The 21,982-nt window shown below is 38.6% G+C and overlaps 1 protein-coding gene across 3 annotated transcripts in view; it reads right to left on the bottom strand.

Moving 5' to 3' along the window:
• The window catches only part of FANCM (DEAD/DEAH box RNA helicase family protein), a 67,743-nt gene that overhangs the window by 24,951 nt on the left and 20,810 nt on the right, over positions 1–21,982 (bottom strand). For all 3 annotated transcript variants that reach the window (XM_010258170.3, XM_010258172.2, XM_010258171.2), the window contains exons 11-18: positions 16,084–16,214; positions 11,080–11,140; positions 10,900–10,970; positions 4,121–4,170; positions 3,882–4,047; positions 3,569–3,696; positions 3,161–3,478; positions 2,968–3,034 (exon numbers count right to left, since the gene is read on the bottom strand). In XM_010258170.3, coding sequence (XP_010256472.1) covers positions 2,968–3,034; positions 3,161–3,478; positions 3,569–3,696; positions 3,882–4,047; positions 4,121–4,170; positions 10,900–10,970; positions 11,080–11,140; positions 16,084–16,214 — 992 coding nt within the window. The remainder of the gene's footprint in view (positions 1–2,967; positions 3,035–3,160; positions 3,479–3,568; positions 3,697–3,881; positions 4,048–4,120; positions 4,171–10,899; positions 10,971–11,079; positions 11,141–16,083; positions 16,215–21,982) is intronic.

Raw genomic sequence — 21,982 nt, 5'->3', positions numbered from 1 at the left:
AGTCATGTGATCGGAGGCTCCAGAGTCGATGATCCACCTGGAGTTCCAGTCATGTGATCGGAGGCTCCAGAGTCAATGATCCAGGGATTGGGTGTGGATGCTAGACAAGCCATACCTGAGTGAGCGAAAGCCGCTGTGTTCTGCTGTGATTGGATAAACCTCTCATATTCGTCACGGGGAACACTCACCATCTCCTTCACAGGACCATCTGTGGGTGTAGGAGGTATCTGATCAAATGAATGATTCTCCTGTCTAAAGCTGGAACTTAAGTCACCGATCGCGGCATGGTTGGCCCAGGTTGAGGGTGGACCATGTAGATCATAACAATAGTTAATGGTATGTCCATCCATACCACAATGAGTGCACTTCCTCGGGCCTGAGCCACGTCCTCTACCACGGGCTCCCCCTGAATCTCTACCCCCAGTACGACCACCACCATGATTATAAGTAGGCCCACCATCGCCACTTCGGCCATACACAGAACCACTACCACCACCACGGCCAGACTGAGCTCCCCTACCTCCATCTCTAGCACCACGGCCTCTAGATACAACAAAGGCAGATCTATCTGAGATATTAGAGTTCTCAGTAGATCCGATAGAAATCCTCTGGAGTCGAGCAAATACCTCTTCTAAGGAGGGAAGGGCTGATCCTCCTAATATCTGAGCCCGTACTGGTTCATATTCCGACTTCAGTCACATCAAGTTGTTCTCTCTATTGTTGCTGAATCTTGACATCAGAAGTGAGAGGGTGATAAACATTCAACTCATTACGTATGTTTCTCATGTTGGCATAGTACTCCTCAAGACTCTGATTGCCCTGTTGTAGGTTAAAGTACTCTTGATACAGCTGATACACTCTGGTTGTATTGTCTTGCCCCGAATACAATTTCTTCGCATGGTCCCACACATCTTTGGCAGTGTCAAGAAACATGTAGTTTACACTAATCCTGGGTTCCATACTATTCCACAACCATGTGATGATCTGAGCATCCTCTTGCTCCCAATCTTCATACTCGTGAGAGTCAGTGGAGGGTTTCTCCTCTCTTATGTGTTTTACCTTCTTCTTTGCCTTCAGAAAGACTTCAACGGATTTAGCCCAAGGCACATAATTCTCTCCATTTAGTTTAATGGAGGTCATCTGAACATTCAGGTAGTCTGTAGGCACCATCACACTAGATTTACAATCACTCTTATCTCCCATTATGTTATCACCGATTCTGCACACTTGCTGAATTCTATTACCACTGAATTCTGCACACTGCACACAACTAGATCACACCTGTCACACTGATTTCAGCACTTGTTGTTGTTGAAAAGTGTGCTCTTTACACCACAAACCCTAGATCACACCTATCACACTGATTTCAGCACTTGTTGTTGCTGAAAAGTGTGCTCTTTACACCACAAACCCTACTCCTACGACTACCTGAAATCTCACCACTATATGATCATAACTCTTCCTTCGAAATACACAAAAACCAGCATAAACCCTAGCACATTACTGTCTGAAACCCTAGCATATGGTCTGAAACACACTTCCTATTTGATCCATAACAGATATCATGCATTGAGATCTCTTACCTTATCACTGAAGTAACAACCACACGAGCAGGAAATCAGTCCACACACAACAGCCACTGCACCACATAGATCGGCTCTCTATTCTTCATCGATTAGGGGAGGGCGATCTTAGAAACCACAGCAACCGACCACACACGACCTGACTGGAGGCATAGAAACCTCCAAGGGAAGAGGGCGATCACTCCTTTTCAGCCCTTTCCCTTATCTCCAGTCGAATGCAGGAAAAAAAAAAGGAAAAACCCTAGATAGGGTGCGCAAAGAATAGAAATCTAGGCAGATTCAAGTAGCTCTGATACCATGTTATGATTCGGCCTGCCTTAGAATTCTATCTGTCTGAGATTGGTTATGTAGAAAGAGGTAGAAAGGTGGAAGAAAGAGAGAAAGAGAGAAGGGAGAAATTCTAGTTCGAACTGGAAGTCTCAACATGACATCCTCCCAATCGGCCAGACAGTATTTATATTATTAAAAATAATTGAAAAGACATATGTGCCCTTATTTAAGTTAGGAGCACTGGTTCCAACACAGCATTACAGATCAGCAACATTAATCTAGGTATAAAGACAGAAATACCCCTACACTAACACTATGATACCAAGATGTGATTTAATCCAATAGAATTCTACAAAATAATTTCAGATTTAAGCAAAGAATGAAAGAAAAGAAGACAGAAAGGTAGAAGAAGAAGAGGAAGAAGAAGAAGATGGAGAAGAAGAGTTTGATCGTCTCCCCTTCTACCTCTCTTAACTTTTATTAATCTCATTAAAGCAAATCAAATTACAAGTCTGCCCTTAAGTGGGCAGCCAGCTCATCAGACAACTTAAAAAGACATTAATAAACATTAACAAACCCTTAAAGAAAAGGCCCGTTAACAAACAAAGTAACTAGGAAGAACAATAATAAAAAAAATAATGGGCTAGGGCCCATTCGGCCCAATCTCTATACAGGATTGTCTGCCAAGAATTGTTTTATCAAGGACATGAATTAATATATACACACAAATATACATATATGTATATATGTGTGTATCAAAAAATTGGGGAATAAATCACCACAGTCCTTTTCAAATTTTCTGGAAGAAATCATGCCAAAAACAATTTCAATGACTAACTTCAGTTCTTATTTTTGTGTAATTGATATGCTTAGAGGACTAACATACTAACATGCTTCAATAACATTAAAGAAACACAAAAGAATATTTTATTATTGGGTTGGCTTTAGCAAACTATTAACTCTAGTTCTGTCTTTAAAGCTTCTTATTATATATAAGAAAGACCAAAGGACCTTCCCAAAATGGGCAGCACAAAGCTTCAAAGTTGTCATTTGTAAAAAAAAAAAAAAAAAAAAAAAAAAAAAAAAAAACATGAGAAGTTAAGAGTAGTTGTACCACTTTTACTTCTATCATCTTCTCCAACAGTTTCAGCTTCCAAGCACTTACTTGAAGAGGTCTCACTCTGAACACAAGGAAATTGCAAGCTCCATTATTACTTAGTATTTATGCAAAATCCTTTGTATAACAGGAAAAAAAAAATTTGATAAGGCCACAGAAACCAATCACTAATTTAAGCCACAAAAGTTACCATATCTTTGGAAAATAATAGTCCTTGCAGACGCTGCATGGTATCAATGAGCATTTCCGTCCTGCATGAATGCATTACGTTATGCACCCTGGAAGGAAATGCTTGGAAGTTGGGAAACGCAATAAGAGATGGTTTCCATGTATCTTCTCTAGAAGCATGAAAATATTTGGCAATTAATTCAGTCTCTGCATCTGACAACTTGTCCATGAATGTGGGTTGGTGCCTAGGTTCATCATCTTTCATTCTCCTTCCACGAGGAACAAATTGTTCAATTGACAACTCAACAAACTGAACTTCTGGTTTGCAGATATGTGGAATCTATAATTAGGAAAAAGAAATGTGAGTTTACAAAGGAAATAATTGTTTAACAAAGGAAGCGAGAAGATGACCTCATTCAAATTTTCTTACCATCCTAGGACTAGAATGAAAGTCAAAACTATGCATCCCCCCATTACGCATGTGTTTTCTTACAGCCTTGCTATTAGCTTGCTTTCGTAGGTATCCCTTCAACTCTGACCCTTCACAAGCTAAAACTAGTAGTGTTTTTTAAGGAAGATACTCAAACTAGGAAAAAAAATGGTAACTCCAAATAAGATTTTAATATTAACATTTAATAATGCGGAAGAGAAAAATAAAGAAACAAAAAAGGGACAATATACTCATGTGCATTCTACTTCAGGAAGAAGAAAGAGAAAAGCTATCATTATAAAGAGAAGGATATCAACTCTTCCATCATGCTTTCTTCCTGTTCTTCCCATGCGCTGTATCATTCTCAAGGGTGAGATATTGGCATCAAAACATATGACAAGATCAACTTCCATGATATCAAGACCTTCCTCGCCAATTGATGTTGCAACAATGACATTGTATCCACCATTCCGAAATTTCTAGAGGCAAATGAAAAAGTTAAGCAAATGTAGGGAATTGAGTAGACAATAGTAACCAGAAGTAAAACACTACCTGTAACACAGCCTGTTGTACTTTCTGAGTCTGTCCTTTTAAAGCTTTTCCTGTTAAAATTAGAATTTTCAGAAATTTTTCAAGAAATGAAATTCTCAGTGGTATTAACTTCTATTGCTTTTAACATAAACTAGAACTTTAAAATGGAAATAAGACTTCTAGTGAAACATCATAAAATGGAAAGAAGACTTCTAGTGGAGCATCATACAATCAGTTAAGAGCCAAATATTAAATATTCAGTATTGATGTGAGCATTTTAAACTCTGACCTAAAACATATGTTGACTTAAGTGAGGTCACATGTTAAATACATGCTCTATAAACCAAGGTATTCTTGTACTTATCAATAGTTGATTGTCACCCTATTTATATCAATCTAATGAGAGCCACCAGGCTAAGTTTTTTTTACTCCAAAACTCTCTTCGTTTTTCTCCCTCTCTTCTCTACTATTTTTCTTCTTTTTCTACTAAGACTACATGGTATCAGAGCACCATTATGGGCTCTTTTCATCAAACTCTTTTCTCTGGACTGAAACATTATGAAACTTCAACCAGCTGGTCTGAATCACCATTTTTTCTCCTTGGTCGCAGTACCAAGAGAAACTTTGCTGGGTGTGGCTAAATGCTGTAAAGTGTGGGTTGAAGAGTTTCAGCCCATCGTATGATCCTCTAACAGTATGGTAGCCCCTCAATTCTGTTATCTCTCTTCCATAAATAGTTGTGGATGTTCTGTGCATAGTTTTCAAGGTGCCAAGGTGAGGCTAAGCGACAGGGGTGCCTTGTCACCTAGTCGCCTAGGCGGTGGATTTTTTTAAGTAAACCATATATCCTAGGGTAGTTCCCTAGGTTTCATAAACAAATTTCCTTAATAATTGTAAGGAAAGTATAAACTTATGTTAAAGTCTAGAAAATCAACATATTTATGAGAAGAAAAAAGAAAGAAAAGATAATTCAAAAAATATAGGGGTTGAATCCCTATTTTTGTTATAGGAAAAATAACAAAATTTTAAGTTCAATACAGCAATTAGCAATGTTTGTGTTGATTAAACCCTAACAAATAAGAAAATAATAAAAAGAAATTAGTATATAAACAAATTTATCAAAGAATTAGTATATAAACACACAAAATGAATATTTTAGTTCAATAATGTCTATTTTATAATTATGATCTCAAAACATTAACAACATAGAAGTATTTTATAACATAGTATACAGAACTGTTTGGCAATTGGGCAAGGCGAGCCTCCAAGGGCGCCTTGACAACTATGGTTCTGGGCTTGTGTGGTGCACTTGTGGATTGTCTAAAGTGATGTTTTAAGGAGTTCTTTGTGGTTTCTGGCTTGGAAGTAGTAATAGTTCTTTTCTATGAAGTAACATTGAAAATTAGACTGGTGTGGTGTGGCTGAAGTAGAAGTAGCACGTTTTGAGTAAGGGTTACTATTTTACTACATGGTTTAGTGCAAGACAGTGTAGTCTGATTTTTTTTTTCCTTTGATAGGTAAAAAGAAAGTTGATTAATGAAAAAAATAGTACATCCATGATAGGTGTTGAGGCAACACCTGATAATGGAAATAGAACAAAAAGAAATACAATTCCAAATCTCCATCTCATGGCTTTGTAACCCCACCACCTCCAAAATCTAACTCCTAGAACTTTTCCCAGCAGATGAGATACCTCAGGAAATATCAAGGCCCAAAGTATAGAAGATTTGCCTACTGCTGATCTAGTTGTGACAACATTCAATCCTTGTCTTCAGAGATTCCTCGATTCCTAACTAACCGTTCTTCTACCATCTTGAAAACCCCCCAACAGACAAGAAAATCAGCCTCATTTTTGTCTTCCCCTCTTATTATCCCCTGTAACTTTCATCCATCAACCCTTTCCCTTTTTTTCAACCCCATTATTTTCTCTCTTCTCCTTCCTCCCACTCCTCTCCTCCCTGCCCAATTGCTTTTTCTTTCTTATTCTTTTCTTTCCTTCTGCTTCTTACAAAATGCTCTATTGCTTTTCTAACCACCCTCTCCCCTCCCAAAAAGAACATGCCAAGTGACTTGCCCACTTCCACCTGTCTATCCACCAGCTTCTCAATATCCACCCTCTTCTCCCCTCTACTTCATTCCTTTGGAACTTCCCCCTCCTCAGTGTCCACCTCCACCACACTCCCCTCTTTTAAATCCACTCCTGAGCTTTCCAGTTCACTCTCTTTCCCCCAACCCTTTCCATTCTTCTTATCCCCTTGAAAGCTAGCACTCTTTTTTCTAATGTAAACTTTTCTCTGCTGCCCACCGCTATCTTCCATGTCTTGAAGCTTTCTCCCTCTTTTCTTTCCCCCATTTCCTTTCTCCTCCCTTGTCCTGCTATCTTGTTCTGGAGGTTTTGATTCACTGAGGGGAATCGAACTTACCTCAATATTCAAGCAGGCTGTTATTTCTAAAACTCTCAAATCCATTCTCATCATTCTTCCTGTTTCCTATCGTTGTTGGTAGCTCTACCTTTCTGGTGCTCATTTCCACCCTATCTTCGAGCACTTTAATCTTCCACCTACTAACACTGTTAGACACCTCGCTCTGTGCTGCTACCGAATAAATATTTTGGATCAGATATGAAACCTCCAGCCCATGACTGAGATCAAACTCTACCGGTTTCACCTCTAGTCTGATTTGCCCATTATGTCTGCTGAAGATTCAGCCACCTCTAGCATTACATCGTCGAAGTGGACTGAATGGGGGACGAGATATGACCTTTCCCAGGGTTGTTCTTCCCTTGGATGGACTCAGCTATCTAGAATGGTCCGAAGGCATCAAACTCTATATTACAACTAGGGGAAAAATAGAGTGCATCAATGGTAAAGTAAAGGAACCAAAACCTAGAAGTGCTAAACATGACAACTGGGATCAAGAAAACAGCATGATTATGTCATGACTCTTGGTGTCTATGCTGCTACCCGTTGGAAGAAATTACATGTAGGTTGATACAGCTTATGAAATTTGGGAACAAGCAAAGTCAACATATTCTAGGCAGTGGCATTATGCTAAAAGATTTAAAATGTTTGGTTTTACTTTTACATTTTCACATTCAACATGGTTGTATATATTATGCTTATCTATTTTAATTTGAGCCAGTAAGCTTTTTAAAAGATTTAATTTCTTTTAAAATCAGGTGTGTATTTTTTATATTACTGTTTTTTTTTTATTTTGATTGTTTAAAAATTTGCACCTTGTTTCAAAAAGGCATGCATCTCACCTTGATCCTTGCACTTCAGACAGCTAGAAGGACCTTGCACTTTTAAACATAATTGCTGGACCATAAAACCCACTTTTGAATAACTTTTATTGATCGTATGGGGCCTCTGTTAGAGATAAGCTTCTTTGGATAGCCCACAACTGGAGGTTAATACTCTCCTTGATTACAAGTATAATATGGTGAAGGCAATACCCAGACTAATTGAATGATTTGTGAAGCTGCTGATGAACCTTAACCCCTTCAACATTCAAATAGCAAAGCTAGACCAGAATTATCTAAATTGTACTAGAACTAGCAACTTGCAAACTTATTTGTTATGCACCATTCAGTATGTTGGTTTGGTTGTGACTTCAGATTGAAATAGGTATCAATTTGCATGGTGAGGATTCAGCAATGAAGATTCCAAATAAGGTCAAATAGGACACTCCCATTTTGTAAGTATAGTAGAGTAGGACTCATTCCAATCATGATTGATTTCAAAAAAAAAAATCAAATAAAATAAAGATTATGTGCCTAAAATAACATATACAAATATTATTTCCTTAAGTAATAGGTAGATTTACTGATTTACATTGGTCCCAATTATTTGGGGTCTTGGGAGAGGTGAACTTGGTATGGTTCTAACCTTTAGCAATTTTAACACAGAGTAGCTTTTTAAACTCATATAACATCCAATATGTTAATCAACCAAACAACATTCAAGGTGGTTTGAAGGGTGATTACCTAGCCAGCTCATGCCAGTTAACACGACCAAAGCCTGCCCTACGAAAGAGATATTCTAGAAGGCCACATCAGCAAGAAGCCCAACTAACTAATCCAAGTGTATGAACTCTTTAACTGTAATCTATTACCAATGTAAGCTTAAGCTATAAATAAGGAAGAATAGAGATCAAATGAAGTTGTTTCCTCCAATTGGTCGTCCCTCCTCTCTTCTCTCTTTCACACTCACTCTCTGTTCTCAGGAGGTATGCCACCCTTGAAGATAGTGTCTGAGTTGCACAGAACCTAACAAAGCTCAATAACTGGAAATTGAGATCAAGATGCCAAATACCAAATCAGAATCAATGGATGATGATCTTGTGCAAAGAATGGAGATTCATCTGCACAAGGTCACCAATGACCTGCAAGAGATCAAGGAATCCTTAGCCACAGTGATGGTGCAGTTGGAGAAAGGGGCTTCTAGCAACAACAGCAACAGTGACCAAGAAGGCACGAGCCAGGGCTGTAATCGGTGGGGAGGTTGGGCGACGGGTTGAACAGTAAAATTGGATATTTTGACAAACATTACGACTTCCTGACTTCACAAAACATTCATGCTAGAGTGATGTTTCTGGGAGTAGGCTGGGAGCAGTCCTAGTGCAAGAACCCATTGCCTACTTTAGTAAAGCCTTATTGGGCCACACTCATCTAGGTTTACTTATGAAAAAGAGATGCTGGTTATGGTATTAGCAATCCATAAGTTGAGGGCTTTTAGGTCGTCATTTTATCATCCAGGTAAAAAACAAGGGCCTCAAATTTCTACTGGAGCAGAAAATTCACACCAAGGAACAACAAAAATGGGCTTCCAAAATCATGGGCTACGACTATGTTAACAACTACAAGCTGGGTTCAGCCAACTGGGTGGCAAATGCCCTCACACGTGTCAATGAACTGGGCTAGTTCTCGGTCTCCTGGCCCATTTACCCCCCATTTGACACTCTCAGGCAACAAGCTCAGCTGGACCCAAGCTTACTCAAAATCAATCCAAATAGGCCCAAGACCCATCTTCAACACCGGGATATTCTATTAGGGGCACGATTCTTCTTTTACAAAGGCAAAGTGATGCTTTCACCAACAGCAGCCCATATCAGAAATCTCCATTTGTTTCATGACTTACCTCAATGCAGCCATTTAAGAATTTTGCCACCTATTCTTGCATTGTTGTCCATTTCTTCTGGACGAGTATGAGTGCTATTAAGCAATTTGTAGCAAGTTGCCAGACCAGTCAACAACAGAAATATGAAGCACAGGCTATGGTGGGATTGTTACAACCTCTTCAGATCCCAGACCTATTAGCAACAGAAATATGAAGCACAGGCTATCACTGGATTGCCTGTATCCAAGGGGAAATCCACCATACTATGGTCATTTCTTCATGGTAACCCATACACAATGACAATAGTGGCTGAGGTTTTCTTTACAGAGATTACCAGACCACATGGCACTCCTAAAGCCACCATTTCCGACAGAAACCTTACCTTCCTCAGCAATTTCTAGCACAAGTACTACGAGTTACAAGGGATTCAACTTTACTAATCTACTAGTTATCACCCTCGATGCAATGGCCAAACTAAGGTGGTAAATAGATGTTTGGAGACTTATTTGTGTTGCTATGGAGGGAATCATCCACGACACTGGGTTCAGCAGATACCCTGGGCAAAATTACAATGCAACTGCTCCTTCCACACCTCCTCCAGGATGACCCCATATAAGGCCCTCTAGTCAAGAGCCCCCTTTCCATCCTCCCAAATGAAGTGGCATCTTCAATTGTTGCAATTGTAGATGAGGCACTTTGACTACCAGAGACAATATCCTTAAGCCACTGAAAGCAAACCTTCTGAAGGCCCAGCAGCAGACTGAAACCTATTATGATCACATCCATCGACTATTGACTACAATGTTGGTACTCTTGAGTACCTTAAACTGCATCTGTACAAGAAGCATTTGATGGCCGAACAACAGTGGCATAAGCTCTAGCCTCTCCACTATGGCCCTTTTCCTATCCTTGAGCGTGTAGGTATTGACATATTGTAGCATAGTGCCTGGGCCTACCTGCCTCCTCTAGGCTTCATCCTGTTTTTTATGTGTCCACAAAAAAAAATTTGGGTCCTATTGTTCCTTCAAGTAAGGAGCTGTGTATGTTTATTGAGGATGGTGAGATGCATCTGCAACCACAAAGGATAGTGGATTACCAGTGGGTCAAGACAAACAAGCATATCACACAAGAGTCTCTAGTTGGGTGGCCAGGCTTGTCATTAGAGGATGCCTCCTAGTAAACCTGCTCCTTCATCAGAAGTATCCCAACTTGCTTGAGGACGAGGACCTTCTTAGGGTGGGGGTGGAGTTGCTGGGCAACTAGACAGGACTCTAGGTAATTTGAAGGGTGATGATTCAACCAGCTCATGTCAATTACCAAGACCAAAGCCTGCCATACAAAAGAGATATTCTAGAAGACAATGTCAGCAAGAAGCCCAACCAACTAATGGCAAGTGCTTGCTGAAAACCAAGATTAGAGACCAGTAAGACAATTTAAGCCATTTAACGTACTTATCATTTTGATCGTATCACCTAAACGCATCATCATCATCCAAGTCTCATCCCAACTACAATAGTTTTACCTTAACCCATATTCTTCAAATAACAGAATAAATATTAAGCATCAGCACATAATTATGAGAAAAAATATTAAAGGCATAACAAAAATACAGAAAAAGGCAAGTTTTCCCAATAGAATGTCAACCAGAAAGTAAACAGAAAAAAGCAAGGATAAACAGCACACCTGAACTTTGGCCAATAAATTCAGTAGCTTTAACTGACTCTCCGATCTTTGATAGAGATTCCATTATGTCCCTGGATTTATGAAAGTCTCATAATTAACTAATTAGCATTTCCTTTCATTTAGAAAACTAAAATACATCAGTGGTGCATGTCAAATTGAGTTTATAGAAAGTGTCTTCACCTGACACTTCCCCTGAAATTTGAGAAAATGATCACTCTTGAGCTTTTTGGGCTATTAGATTCTGTTTCCATTTATTACATATAAACCATAAAAAAAAAAGCAAGCAATAAGTTAGACATGATAAGTAGGAGTAAATTATATAACAAGAAAACTTTTCAAGTGAATTCATTTTTAGTAAATAAAGAACATATTAGAAACATTTATTTATTGAGGGAAAAAAGCAACAGATGAAATACATTCTCATCAAACATCAAAAATCTTGCAGTACACAATAATTGTCACTGATAAAGGGAGTTCTGTCAGTTTCTAACTGCAAATATCCATCAGGTACTAGTTTCTACTGAAAAGTTTGAAAATCATAATATTTCGTTCAAATGTGAACAAGATTTCACACATTCAGTTTGCAGAAGAGAGCTCGACAGGTTTAGGGTGAAAACATAATCAATCGACCCCACCCTAGAGAGTCAGAATATATTTATTTGAAATATGTATATTTACAAAAAGGCCCTTGTGGGGAAAAGAATAGAAAATAAGAGAGATAGAATTAACAAGATAGTGTTACAACAAGGGCTATAGTAATAAGGTACAACATCAGGATTCTTCACACTCGCCCCAAGCATCAGTTTGCCCATAAGAAATAGATGTCTAAATCTCATCATGGCCTTGGTAAATATGTCAGCAATCTGCATGTTTGAGGCCACATGAGGAAGAGAGATAGAGCCACCAAGAAACAAGTCTTGAATAAAGTGGCAATCCACCTCAATGTGCTTCGTCCTTTCATTAAAGACGGGGTTAGAAGTAATCTTTATAGAACGAGTGTTGTTTGCATGTAGAGGGATAGGTGTAGAGATAGGAAGATCAACATCTTTAAGTAGTGATTTAAGCTAAACAATTTCACTGCACACCGACAACATTGCCCTGTATTCAACTTCTATGGAGTACTTGGAAGCAATTTGTTGTTTCTTGCATTTCCATGAGATAAGAGAATCACCCATGAAAGCACACCACCTAATAGTGGAGTGACGAGTGTCAAGACAACCTACCCAATCAGCATCAGCATAGACCCTCAAATGGATAGGAGAGGATGGAGAGAAGAATAGTCCTTGTGATAAAGATCCAAAAACATAGCGGATAGTCCAACATATAGCAATCAGATGGGGTTGACAAGGAACAGATACAAACTAACTGACAACCTAAACCACGTGAGAGATGTTAGGTTGAGTCAAAGTCCAACCCAAACTAGCTTAGGCTCATACAAACCCGGGCCTAGGCTTATATTTTAGGCCCAAGGTCTAGGCCAAGTTGGACCCAGGCCTGAGCTCTAACAATATAATGATTATTATATGTGCTAACCCTGACTCCAACCCAACGTAGCCCATGATCACCGCTAAACTAGAGTAAAATAGCTAAAAGTTGATATTCTATCACCAAGAGACCCAACACAACTGGCATTGGTATATCCTTCTATCTTCATATGTCCATGGTTAGAGAAAAGTATACCACTCCAAGGATTACCTTTTAGGTAGGCAAGGATCTTTCAACAGTAACTACATCAATGTTTCTAGGTGAATGCAAATGTTGACTTATGGCATTCACTGCATAAGAGATGTCTAGCCATGTTAGATATAAGTATAATAATCTCCCAACAAGACACTAAACTCTCCCTTAGTCCTCAAGAGGTTGTCCATCAATAGCAAATAACCTATGACAAGGATCAACAATAGTATCACAAGGCTTGACTCCTAATTGTCCTATCTATTTTAGAAGGCCAAAAATGTGCTTCCTCTAACATATAAATATATCAAGCTTAGATCTAGCCACCTCTATGCCCAGGAAGTATCTCAACCCACTAGGTCCTTAATTTCAAACTCCTTAGGAATTGTTTCATGTACTCAATCCCTACCACATCATTCCCAATCACTACAATGTCATCCACGTAAACAATAAGAATAGTAAGTAATGATCCATTCCTCCTAATAAGAGGATATCATCTGACTAAGACTATGAGAACCCATCCTTGACTAAGGCACAATGGGATCTACCAAACCATGCTTTGGAAGACTACTTAAGTCCATACAAGGACTTCTTGAGCCTGCACACTCTCCCTACTTTTTCACTACCATAAAAGCCTAGGGGAAGCTCCATATACACCTCATTTTAATCCCCATTAAGAAAGGCATTCTCCGCATCCAATTAATACATAGACCAAGAAAAAAACTGCAAGGGATAATAGAATTCAAGCTGAGTTCATTTTAACCACAAAAGCAATGGTCTCTAAGTAGCCAATACCATAAGTTTGAGTATATCCATTAGCTACTAATCTCACCTTATATCTCTCAATAGAGTCCTCAGCCTCTAAATACCTATCAACAGCCAACTAGCACCCATTAGGTAAGTCCACAGCCTCCCATATGTGTTCTTAATCAAGGCTTCCATTTCCTCTTTCATAGGATTATTCCATTCAGGTCTAAACAAAGTTTCTGGCACATTCCTAGGGACAGATTCAGATAGTAGAAAAGTGCAAAAATTCTGCTTTGATATAATGTCTATGAAAGAGAGAAAGAAAGAAAGAAAGGAAAGAGGAGAGAAGTTGAAGAGAATGGGGAGAAGCCAAAAATTAAGTCTAACCGCCCCTTTCATTAGCTCATATACTCATACATAAAAACTGAATACAAAGACAAGTATGCCCTTAGTAAGTCGGCTACTTGTAAAAACTAAGTAAACACTCATAGTTCAAACATAAACTAATGGGCCTTGGGCCCAAAAACTCTCTAACTATGCTTTGCAAATAAAACCAAATGTTATCAACCCAAAACTCAACACTCCCCCACAAATTGGGACTAAATGTCACACATTCCCAACTTGCGTAGATCATACTCCAGCTTGTTTCTTGCAACACCTTTTGTAAGAACATTAGCAAGCTACAAGTCAAATGCAACATATGGTAAGCACACTTCTCCGGATGTCACCTTTTCCCTTATAAAGTATCCACTTCTATATGCTTCATCATATCATGTTGAACTGTGTTGTGGGAAATGTTAATTGCTGTTTGATTGTCATAGTATAGCATCATGGGTTCTTCGGCCTCTACTCAAATCTCCCCAAACACAGATCGGACCTAGAGGAGCTCTATAACACCATGTGCCATGGCTTTGTATTCAGCTTATGCACTTGACCTTGCTACAACTAATTGTTTCTTACTCTTCCATCAAACTAGATTACCTCCAACAAGAGTGCAAACTCCTGATGTAGATCTCCTGTCATCTAGGCACCCTACCCAATCAGCACCTGTGTAAGCCTCTAACTTCAAATGTCCATGATCAACAAATAGTATGCCTCTACTTGGGTGTCCCTTCAAAAAAGGAAAGCAACAGGAAATGTCTACTGCTATCAAGATTATAATGTTATATTTTCAAACTGTAGAATCAGTAGCTGATGACCCAATAGCTGAGATAGTCACTCGGCGGCATCACTCTAACTACAGATGTGCAGGACCAAAGAGACATAGATATAGGCTCTCCGTACCAAGGTTGGTGGACATGGTGTGCACCTTTCTCTGTTCCCATCCCTTGATCCTCCTATAATGTAATTCATGATACCAAAAAAAAAAAAAAAACTGTAGAATCAGTAAGGAGTGGGTTCACTTTTTGTTTCAGCCTCCTGCCCTAATACATAAACAGCCTTGAGAATGTCCACAGATAAATATGCAGACAAACCAAACTAAACTTAACTCATATTGGCCAATTTGATACAAGACAAATGAGGGGAAAATGACTTCTAAAGTGGATAATCAGAAAATGCTGTACCTGTAGATGTTCAACAGAAAATTTAGTCTGCAGAACACTTCAGACTATACTAGCTACATGGTGTAACTTTCTACAGAAAGTTGTCATGCAAACTTTAGCAAGCAATTAAGGTGAGTCTTTGGGTCATTATAAACATTTTCCAAGAAGAAATTAATGGGGACAATAGATACTTCTTTAGAAAGTGATAAAATAGCAATTATGAAGCCAACCTAATATAGTTATGTTAAGATTTTGTTGAATTGAGTGTACTACTGAAAGTTCCTTCTAAAATAGTTCATAATAATGGATATGCCTATTTTTTATGTACTACCAAAACTTCTTACTTACCAGTTGAGGTTCAAATTTAATCTTCTTTTTTTATCAATAACAGAAGCTTTCATTAAAATGATAAAAATATTAATTACAAAGAGGAGGAGATAAACTATCTTAACTCCCTGGGTAGGGGCAAGAACCCCCAGAAAAGCAATAAAACAGAATTACAAAAGAGCCCAAAACATAGATTCCCAAACCACCCCTTGCTTGGCTAACCCATCAGCAAAAGAGTTAGCAGATCTCTTCACTCAACTGTACTTTACTTCCGTTCTTTTGCCAGCCACTTGAAATTTTTCTTTCCATTGCTGTAGTTCCACAACCCAGCCTTGTCCTCTTTCAGCCACCCTACTACCACCTCCGAGTCACCTTCAACCACAAGCCTCCTTATATTCAATTCCTTTGCCCTTCGGACTCCTTCCAATACTGCAAGAATCTCAGCTCTGAGGGAATCACTTACACCTATCGGGCCAGAAAACATGGCTGAAACATTCCCATTCCCATCCTTGAATACTCCCCCAATACCAAATTGCCTTGGGTTCCCTCTACTACTGCCATCAATGTTCAGCTTTATATATCCAGTAGGGTGGAGGGGTCCAAGAGAGACTTAGCCCAGTTCTAACCTGGGCAGAATTGGCAATCTCTTCCCACTTTCTCAGCAAGTCATCTAGAGTAAAATCAGTAAATAAAGCCGAGGACTTTAGCCATTGTGCTGCACTTAAGTGGATTAGTTCTATTACATTTTCAATGCCTCTTTCCCTTTCTGAGAATATTCTTGAGTTTCCATACAAGTCAAGGAAGAAAAGCAGGTACAATTTCCATACAAGTCAAAAGAAAATATTTGCAATAGATAGAAAATAGATCTAATAATGAGGATGACATTACATACTGAAATGATCAATCAAGATTTCTATCATTTTCAACAATTTGGGGTTTGGTGCACCATGAGACAAGCTTTGCTCCATCAACATTTTCGCCTTCCATATAACTTCATTCCTGCCAAGAAGTCTTGCAAAATTCCTGGCATCAAAATTAAGCTTGGGATTACCAACTTGATCAACATACCCAGGAAATTTTGTACCTACCCTCAGAGTTTGTATGCTGGTTGCAGATAATTGTGAAATTGAAAGTATACTGCTACTAGCAACTTCATGGGGCAAGTTAACAACAGTATAGAACTACCAATAAAATAAAAGAAAAACGACAAATACTGGATACAAACTTGTGATTAAATGATAATTTATCCAGGAGTGAGACAAAACGCCAAGACATATAATAGATAAAAGCAAAGAAATTGTTGAGATCAACACCAGATTATATGGTGCTATTTTGCTTTTATATTTTTCTAACTGATTATATCAGTTTTCTATTTGTTTTTATGCTTCTTTATGTTTTCCAACCAGGGGTGTTTATCATATAGTAACTAATAGCATATACAAATAGAAAAAAGGCTGCTGCCCAAAAACTTTTGGCTTTCTCCAAACCTTTTGTTCCCTTTCTCCTTTCTCTCTACATCTTCTTCATTCCTTTTCTATTGTTCTTTCAATTTGCAAGAATTATTTCATGTCTTTTAATTCCAAGTTGGTATCAGAGCAACCAAGAAGTTCCCAGATGAAGATCATACAATTTTAGAACCAGTAAACTGCATGAAGATTTGAAGGACTGGTCAATGCTGATTTGATCACCCAGTTCTAGATGATTTTTGTAGATTCATTCAGAGAAACTGCTGCCCAAACCAGGCTCCTGAAGTTGTTTCCCAAAGTCAAGAACTATAAAAATTTTGATCACATAGGGTGAGATCAACTGGAGGACTTTTGTAGTGGTGGTTGGGACTTCCCTGGTCAATGCTGATTTGATCACCCAGTTCTAGATGATTTTTGTAGATTCATTCAGAGAAACTGCTGCCCAAACCAGGCTCCTGAAGTTGTTTCCCAAAGTCAAGAACTATAAAAATTTTGATCGCATAGGGTGAGATCAACCGGAGGTCTTTTGTAGTGGTGGTTGGGACTTCCAAGGGATGTTTTTAATCATCTAATGGGTCAGAAGTAGTTGGAGGTTGATCTAGAAGCTCCTGTGTGAGCACTGTAGTCTCTTTTCTCCTGGCGGCACACCCTTTAATTTCTATCCTAAGTTCGACTAGAATTGCACATTTGCAACATATGTCCAGTGTTTTTAAAGTGCAAGGCACAATAAAAGCACAAAGGGCATCTTACACCCGAGGTCCAAGGCACAAGGTGAGCAATGTACCTTTCTGAAGCAAGGATGACAATTGATGGAACCACTAAACTTGGTTATTTACTGGTAAATTTAAGGAACTAGCACTTATAAGGAAGAAGAATAGGAGTAGCCATGTGGCGAATCGAATGTACCTACTAAATACGGCATTGGGTCGTCAGAGAAGTTATGGGAGTGGCAATACTTTATGTTTCTCAGTCAGTGAATCAAATTATGTTGTGGTATAATTGTTTGGGTCATTACATGTTTTGTTTCCTACTTTATTTTGGTCAATTCAGTTGCTTAGTATTGTGAGAGTTACAAACTAGAAAAGGATTGTAGGACCAATTTTACTTTTAGTAATAAAAAAAAGCATTTCACCTTTTTGAAATTTTACACGGTGATGTTCGAGGGCCTTACCATGTTCCTTCTATGAGGGATCATAAGTATTTCTTCTTGGTGGTACATGATTACTCTAGATTCCCCAAGATATTGTTGAATGCACTGTTACATCGGTATGTAGGCCGAACCAGTTAGGGTTTGTTGGCCAAATTTCAAAAATTATCCAGTCCAAAACTCAAGAATCGGATTCCCTAGATTTGGAGAATTAAATTCACCAAGAAACGATCTAAAATTGGATTGAACCAGATTTGATTTTTTTTTTATCAGTATTGAATTTGATTTCAAAATAAATTATGAGTGTACTTAATACGGAGGAAATCTAGTGTTGGTTTTTCTCTCTTTGGTTGCAGGTGGTCCTCCCCTCCAAATGTGCAGAGCTTGTTTAACTCTACTTCAGTGAGGGGGTTAAAAAGGAGAGGTAAAATATTGTAGAGATGTGTCAGAGCAGCTGTATGCTGGACAGTGTGGGAGGAATCCATGAAAAAGAAAGAAATAAGGAAGCCATCATTGAATTAGTTTCTATTAGGGTGGTTCATTGGGTCAAGACTGAAGTTTTTTGAAGGTTATTCAGCAGGAGATATCATTAAGAATTGGAAAAGAAGTGGCCCGGTCAGCTCCCTTGAATACTTCCCATATTCCAGTTTGGACTCCTCCAACTATAGGGTTCACTAAATTGAACTTTGATGGAAGAAGCGAAGGAAATCAAGGCCCTTCAGGTGTAGGTGGGAGTGTTTAGGGATGAGGAAGGTCGAATTATTGCCATGTATTCAGGTCCTATTGGATGGGGAGATACTCTGAGAGCTGAAACTTTTTGGCAGTTTTGGAATGGACTAAAAGAGCCCATTAGCTGAATATCAGCAAAACTGTCAATGAAAGGTGACTCTAGGCTGGCTATTAGTTGGCTGCAAAAGGAAGATTTCAGTCTGAAAGTTCTTAAATGAGAAAATGAAAATTAATCAACTGACTCAAAACATGAAAAGTCAGTTTTAGTGGACTAAGAGGAGTGACAATCTTTGGCAGACTCTTTGGCCAAACAAGGCGTGGGAAGAGCTAATCCTTTTTGGGCAATTTTGTAATCTGATTTCTTCTTTTAGGGTGGGTTAAGAGATTTTACCCCTCCTTTCCTGATGTATCTTTCTCTTTTCTTTTATTCTTAATAAAAGTTTCTGTTATTGATCCAAAAAAAAAAGTGCACCTAATACGGAGACCACAGAGTGCATCTCCCAAAGTAGTGGTTCACGCCCAGAATTCAAGCTCAAACCGTCCACCCAACCGAAGAAGGTGCAGTTGATGCAAAGAGGCCGATCTTGCAACTAATTTCACCTGATTTCCCTTTTCAGCTTGTTTGGATGATTGCAACTATTAACCACTTTATTTTCTAATGTTTTAGCAAGAAAAGCATAGCAGAAAAATAAGAGAAAGCAAGCTTTTTAAGGGTAGACCGAATTAGGGTTTTTGGGTAGCAAGAAAGTAGAGAGAAAGGTGCAAAAATGAGGTGCACTAGTAGTTGCCGATCTCTACATCTTATCTCTTATATATAGATCGCAACTCTAATGTAATTAGGACTATCCAAATCTAATTTGGTTAGGCCTCTAATTACATTAGATATTATGAGATCCATACCCCAATCCAAGCCCGTATTTGACTCAATGAACATTTGTCATGTGACTAGTCTAACTAGCTAATGGGCTAAGGCCCATTTCTTAAATGGTTCGATAACATAACTGTTGCAAACCTTATTGGGCTTGAATAAACTCGAAGAGTTTATCCTTAAAGCCCACCAGGTTTTAACCCTTTAATGGTTTTTTGCTTGTAACCTCTCAGCCTTAAATGATCAAACACTACTTACAAGGAAGGACCTCTTCCCTGACTACTATATGCAATGTCACACCCTCCACTCATTTTCTTAAAATAGCATATTATAAATATAAATACATTTTGCAAAGAGATTTCAAAAACAGTTGAAAGTGTTAAACTTGATATTCTCTTCTTCTGCAAAGGGGCTGATCCCCTCACAATAATCACCCACTCAAGTAGTATTCTAAACCAAGGCTCAAAATATCAATTAGGGCGTATTGGGCTGTATCATGTCTCACCCCCTCCCCCCCTTTAGTTTTTTTTTAAACCTGGTTTAGAGGGGTCAGTTTAAGGGCCATCTACCCCCTGAACCAGGTTAGACCCCAAAACACCCCTTGGAGAGGCGTATCAGGAAGCTCCTGATACAATATGTATCAAAATTTTGAACCATGTTCTGAACTACTCCAACATACCCAGGTGTAAGGCCATGGATGTAAAGTGGTCTATTCTCCAAGGTTTGAGGAATTGAGTAAACCAAAAATGGGAAGAAATGGGAAATAAGCAAGTGGGAAATACCCTCTGACGAGGGATCAAGCCATTGTAGTTTATTGGTGTTGGAATTCCAAAGAGAAAAGGAGGAAATGGTGGATGGCTGGAATGGGATGATGGAAAAGGCTAATATGGATGAGAGAGAAAGGATGGACTGATATCAAAGTGATGGGCAAGGATGGATTCAAGACTCCTATTTATAGTTTTTGGGTGCACATTCCAGAAGTTTCTTAAGTTCATGTTTTTCCTATTTTACCCTCATATTCTAAAATGTCTAAATTGTTCTTTACACATGTTTAAAACATGTGGTTAATATCTTTCTAGAATTATCCTATTAATTGTTGTTTCCAATTTTACACTTTTATCATTTAAATCACACGCTTATTTCCTTACTTAGCTGGATTTATCTCTAGAATGTTATCGTGTTTAATGTCTTTCCAAGAATGCTTTCTTAGTTTTTAGAATATCCATTCATTGTGCTGAAAATATCTAGCACTTATATTAAATCAGTAAAATGGGCCAAAGTGGCCCAAGCTTGCTTGGTCTTGTTATGTCCGTCGATCTACGGTGCTACTTAGGTCAACCCCCTAACACCAGGTATTTGACCCCTAAAAAGTTCTCACTGGTTGGTATATCAAAAGAAACCCAATCCAAAACCTAGTGTAGTATCATTATCATGTTCAGGGTTAAGTGTAACTTTCCAATTTTGCCCATCTATCTCCAAGGTTCAAGGCAAAACCTTGAGGAGGATGACTCTAAGGGGTTTAGGCAGATGGAAGAGGAAGAAAAGAAAGACGGGAGAAAATGGTTTTTCATCAAAGAATTTCAAAAAGGAAATCGCTATCAGAGAAGAGGGGATGGAGGTAATAAAAATCAGAGTAATATGGTAACCATTTATGTTTTGAGGAGGTGTTGGTTGGAAAGTTGGGTGTAGAATTGGGTCAAAGGAACAAAATTGAGAAGGAGAAGGAGACGTCTAATGAGGTGAATATTAAAAAAATACGCAGCTCAAGAAATCATAATGTTGTGCACATAACAAAAATTTTTTCCAGGCTAAAGCTCGGGCTGGTTGGGATAGGCCCTACAGAGATCTACAAGCGGGTTTATAGGAGAAAAAGTGCAAAAGGAAATGTGATAATTGGAAGTGATCAAAAGGGGCCTATGCTGCAAATTAAATCATTGGATACCCAATTAGGGAAGGAGCAAAAAGTAATCAAGGAGGGTGTTGAAGGTGCTGACTCCGATGAGAACTTGTCGTTACAAACAAGGGGCAAGAAAAAGGATGACTCAGACGGCGTGTTTATCCAAAAATTAGCAGAAAGAGAGGTAACAATCGGTAAAAGCATGGGCTTATGTTTTTTGGGGTGGCAAAGAATTTGCTAGAAGGGCCTTCGAGGAGTTCGAGAGGTAAAGAATGGACGAGATGTTGAATAAAAGAGCTCGACTGAAAGAAGGCAAGGTTTGGGACAAGGAAGATTCTGGGCAAGAAGATTCTCTACTAGGTGAAGATTGAGGCTGTGTTCATTTCACATGTAGAGGCTTAGTCGGCTCGGTGATCTATATGGTGGTAGTTTCAGCTCTAGGGGTTTCCTTTATAGAGTCAGGGTTTGTAGTTGTCCTTAGGTAATGTGTGGTTTTTGTATCTTTTTGTGGATTTGTGTTGAATTTGGGTTGGTTATGGTCATTGTTTCTCAAGTGATATCTTATCAACTTTCTTTTGTACTCTTTATTCTTTTAATGATCTTTTTTTCTGATTCTTCGAAAAAAAAAAGGTTTAGGGCAAAACTAGAAATTGGTCGATGCAGTGATTTAAAAGGCGCACCTAG

Source organism: Nelumbo nucifera, chromosome 5 (genome assembly GCF_055504915.1).
Source record: "Nelumbo nucifera cultivar China Antique chromosome 5, China Antique-T2T, whole genome shotgun sequence".
Lineage (NCBI taxonomy): Eukaryota > Viridiplantae > Streptophyta > Magnoliopsida > Proteales > Nelumbonaceae > Nelumbo > Nelumbo nucifera.
The sequence above is the reverse complement of the archived record's forward strand: the minus strand, read 5'-3'. Positions and strand labels throughout refer to the sequence as shown.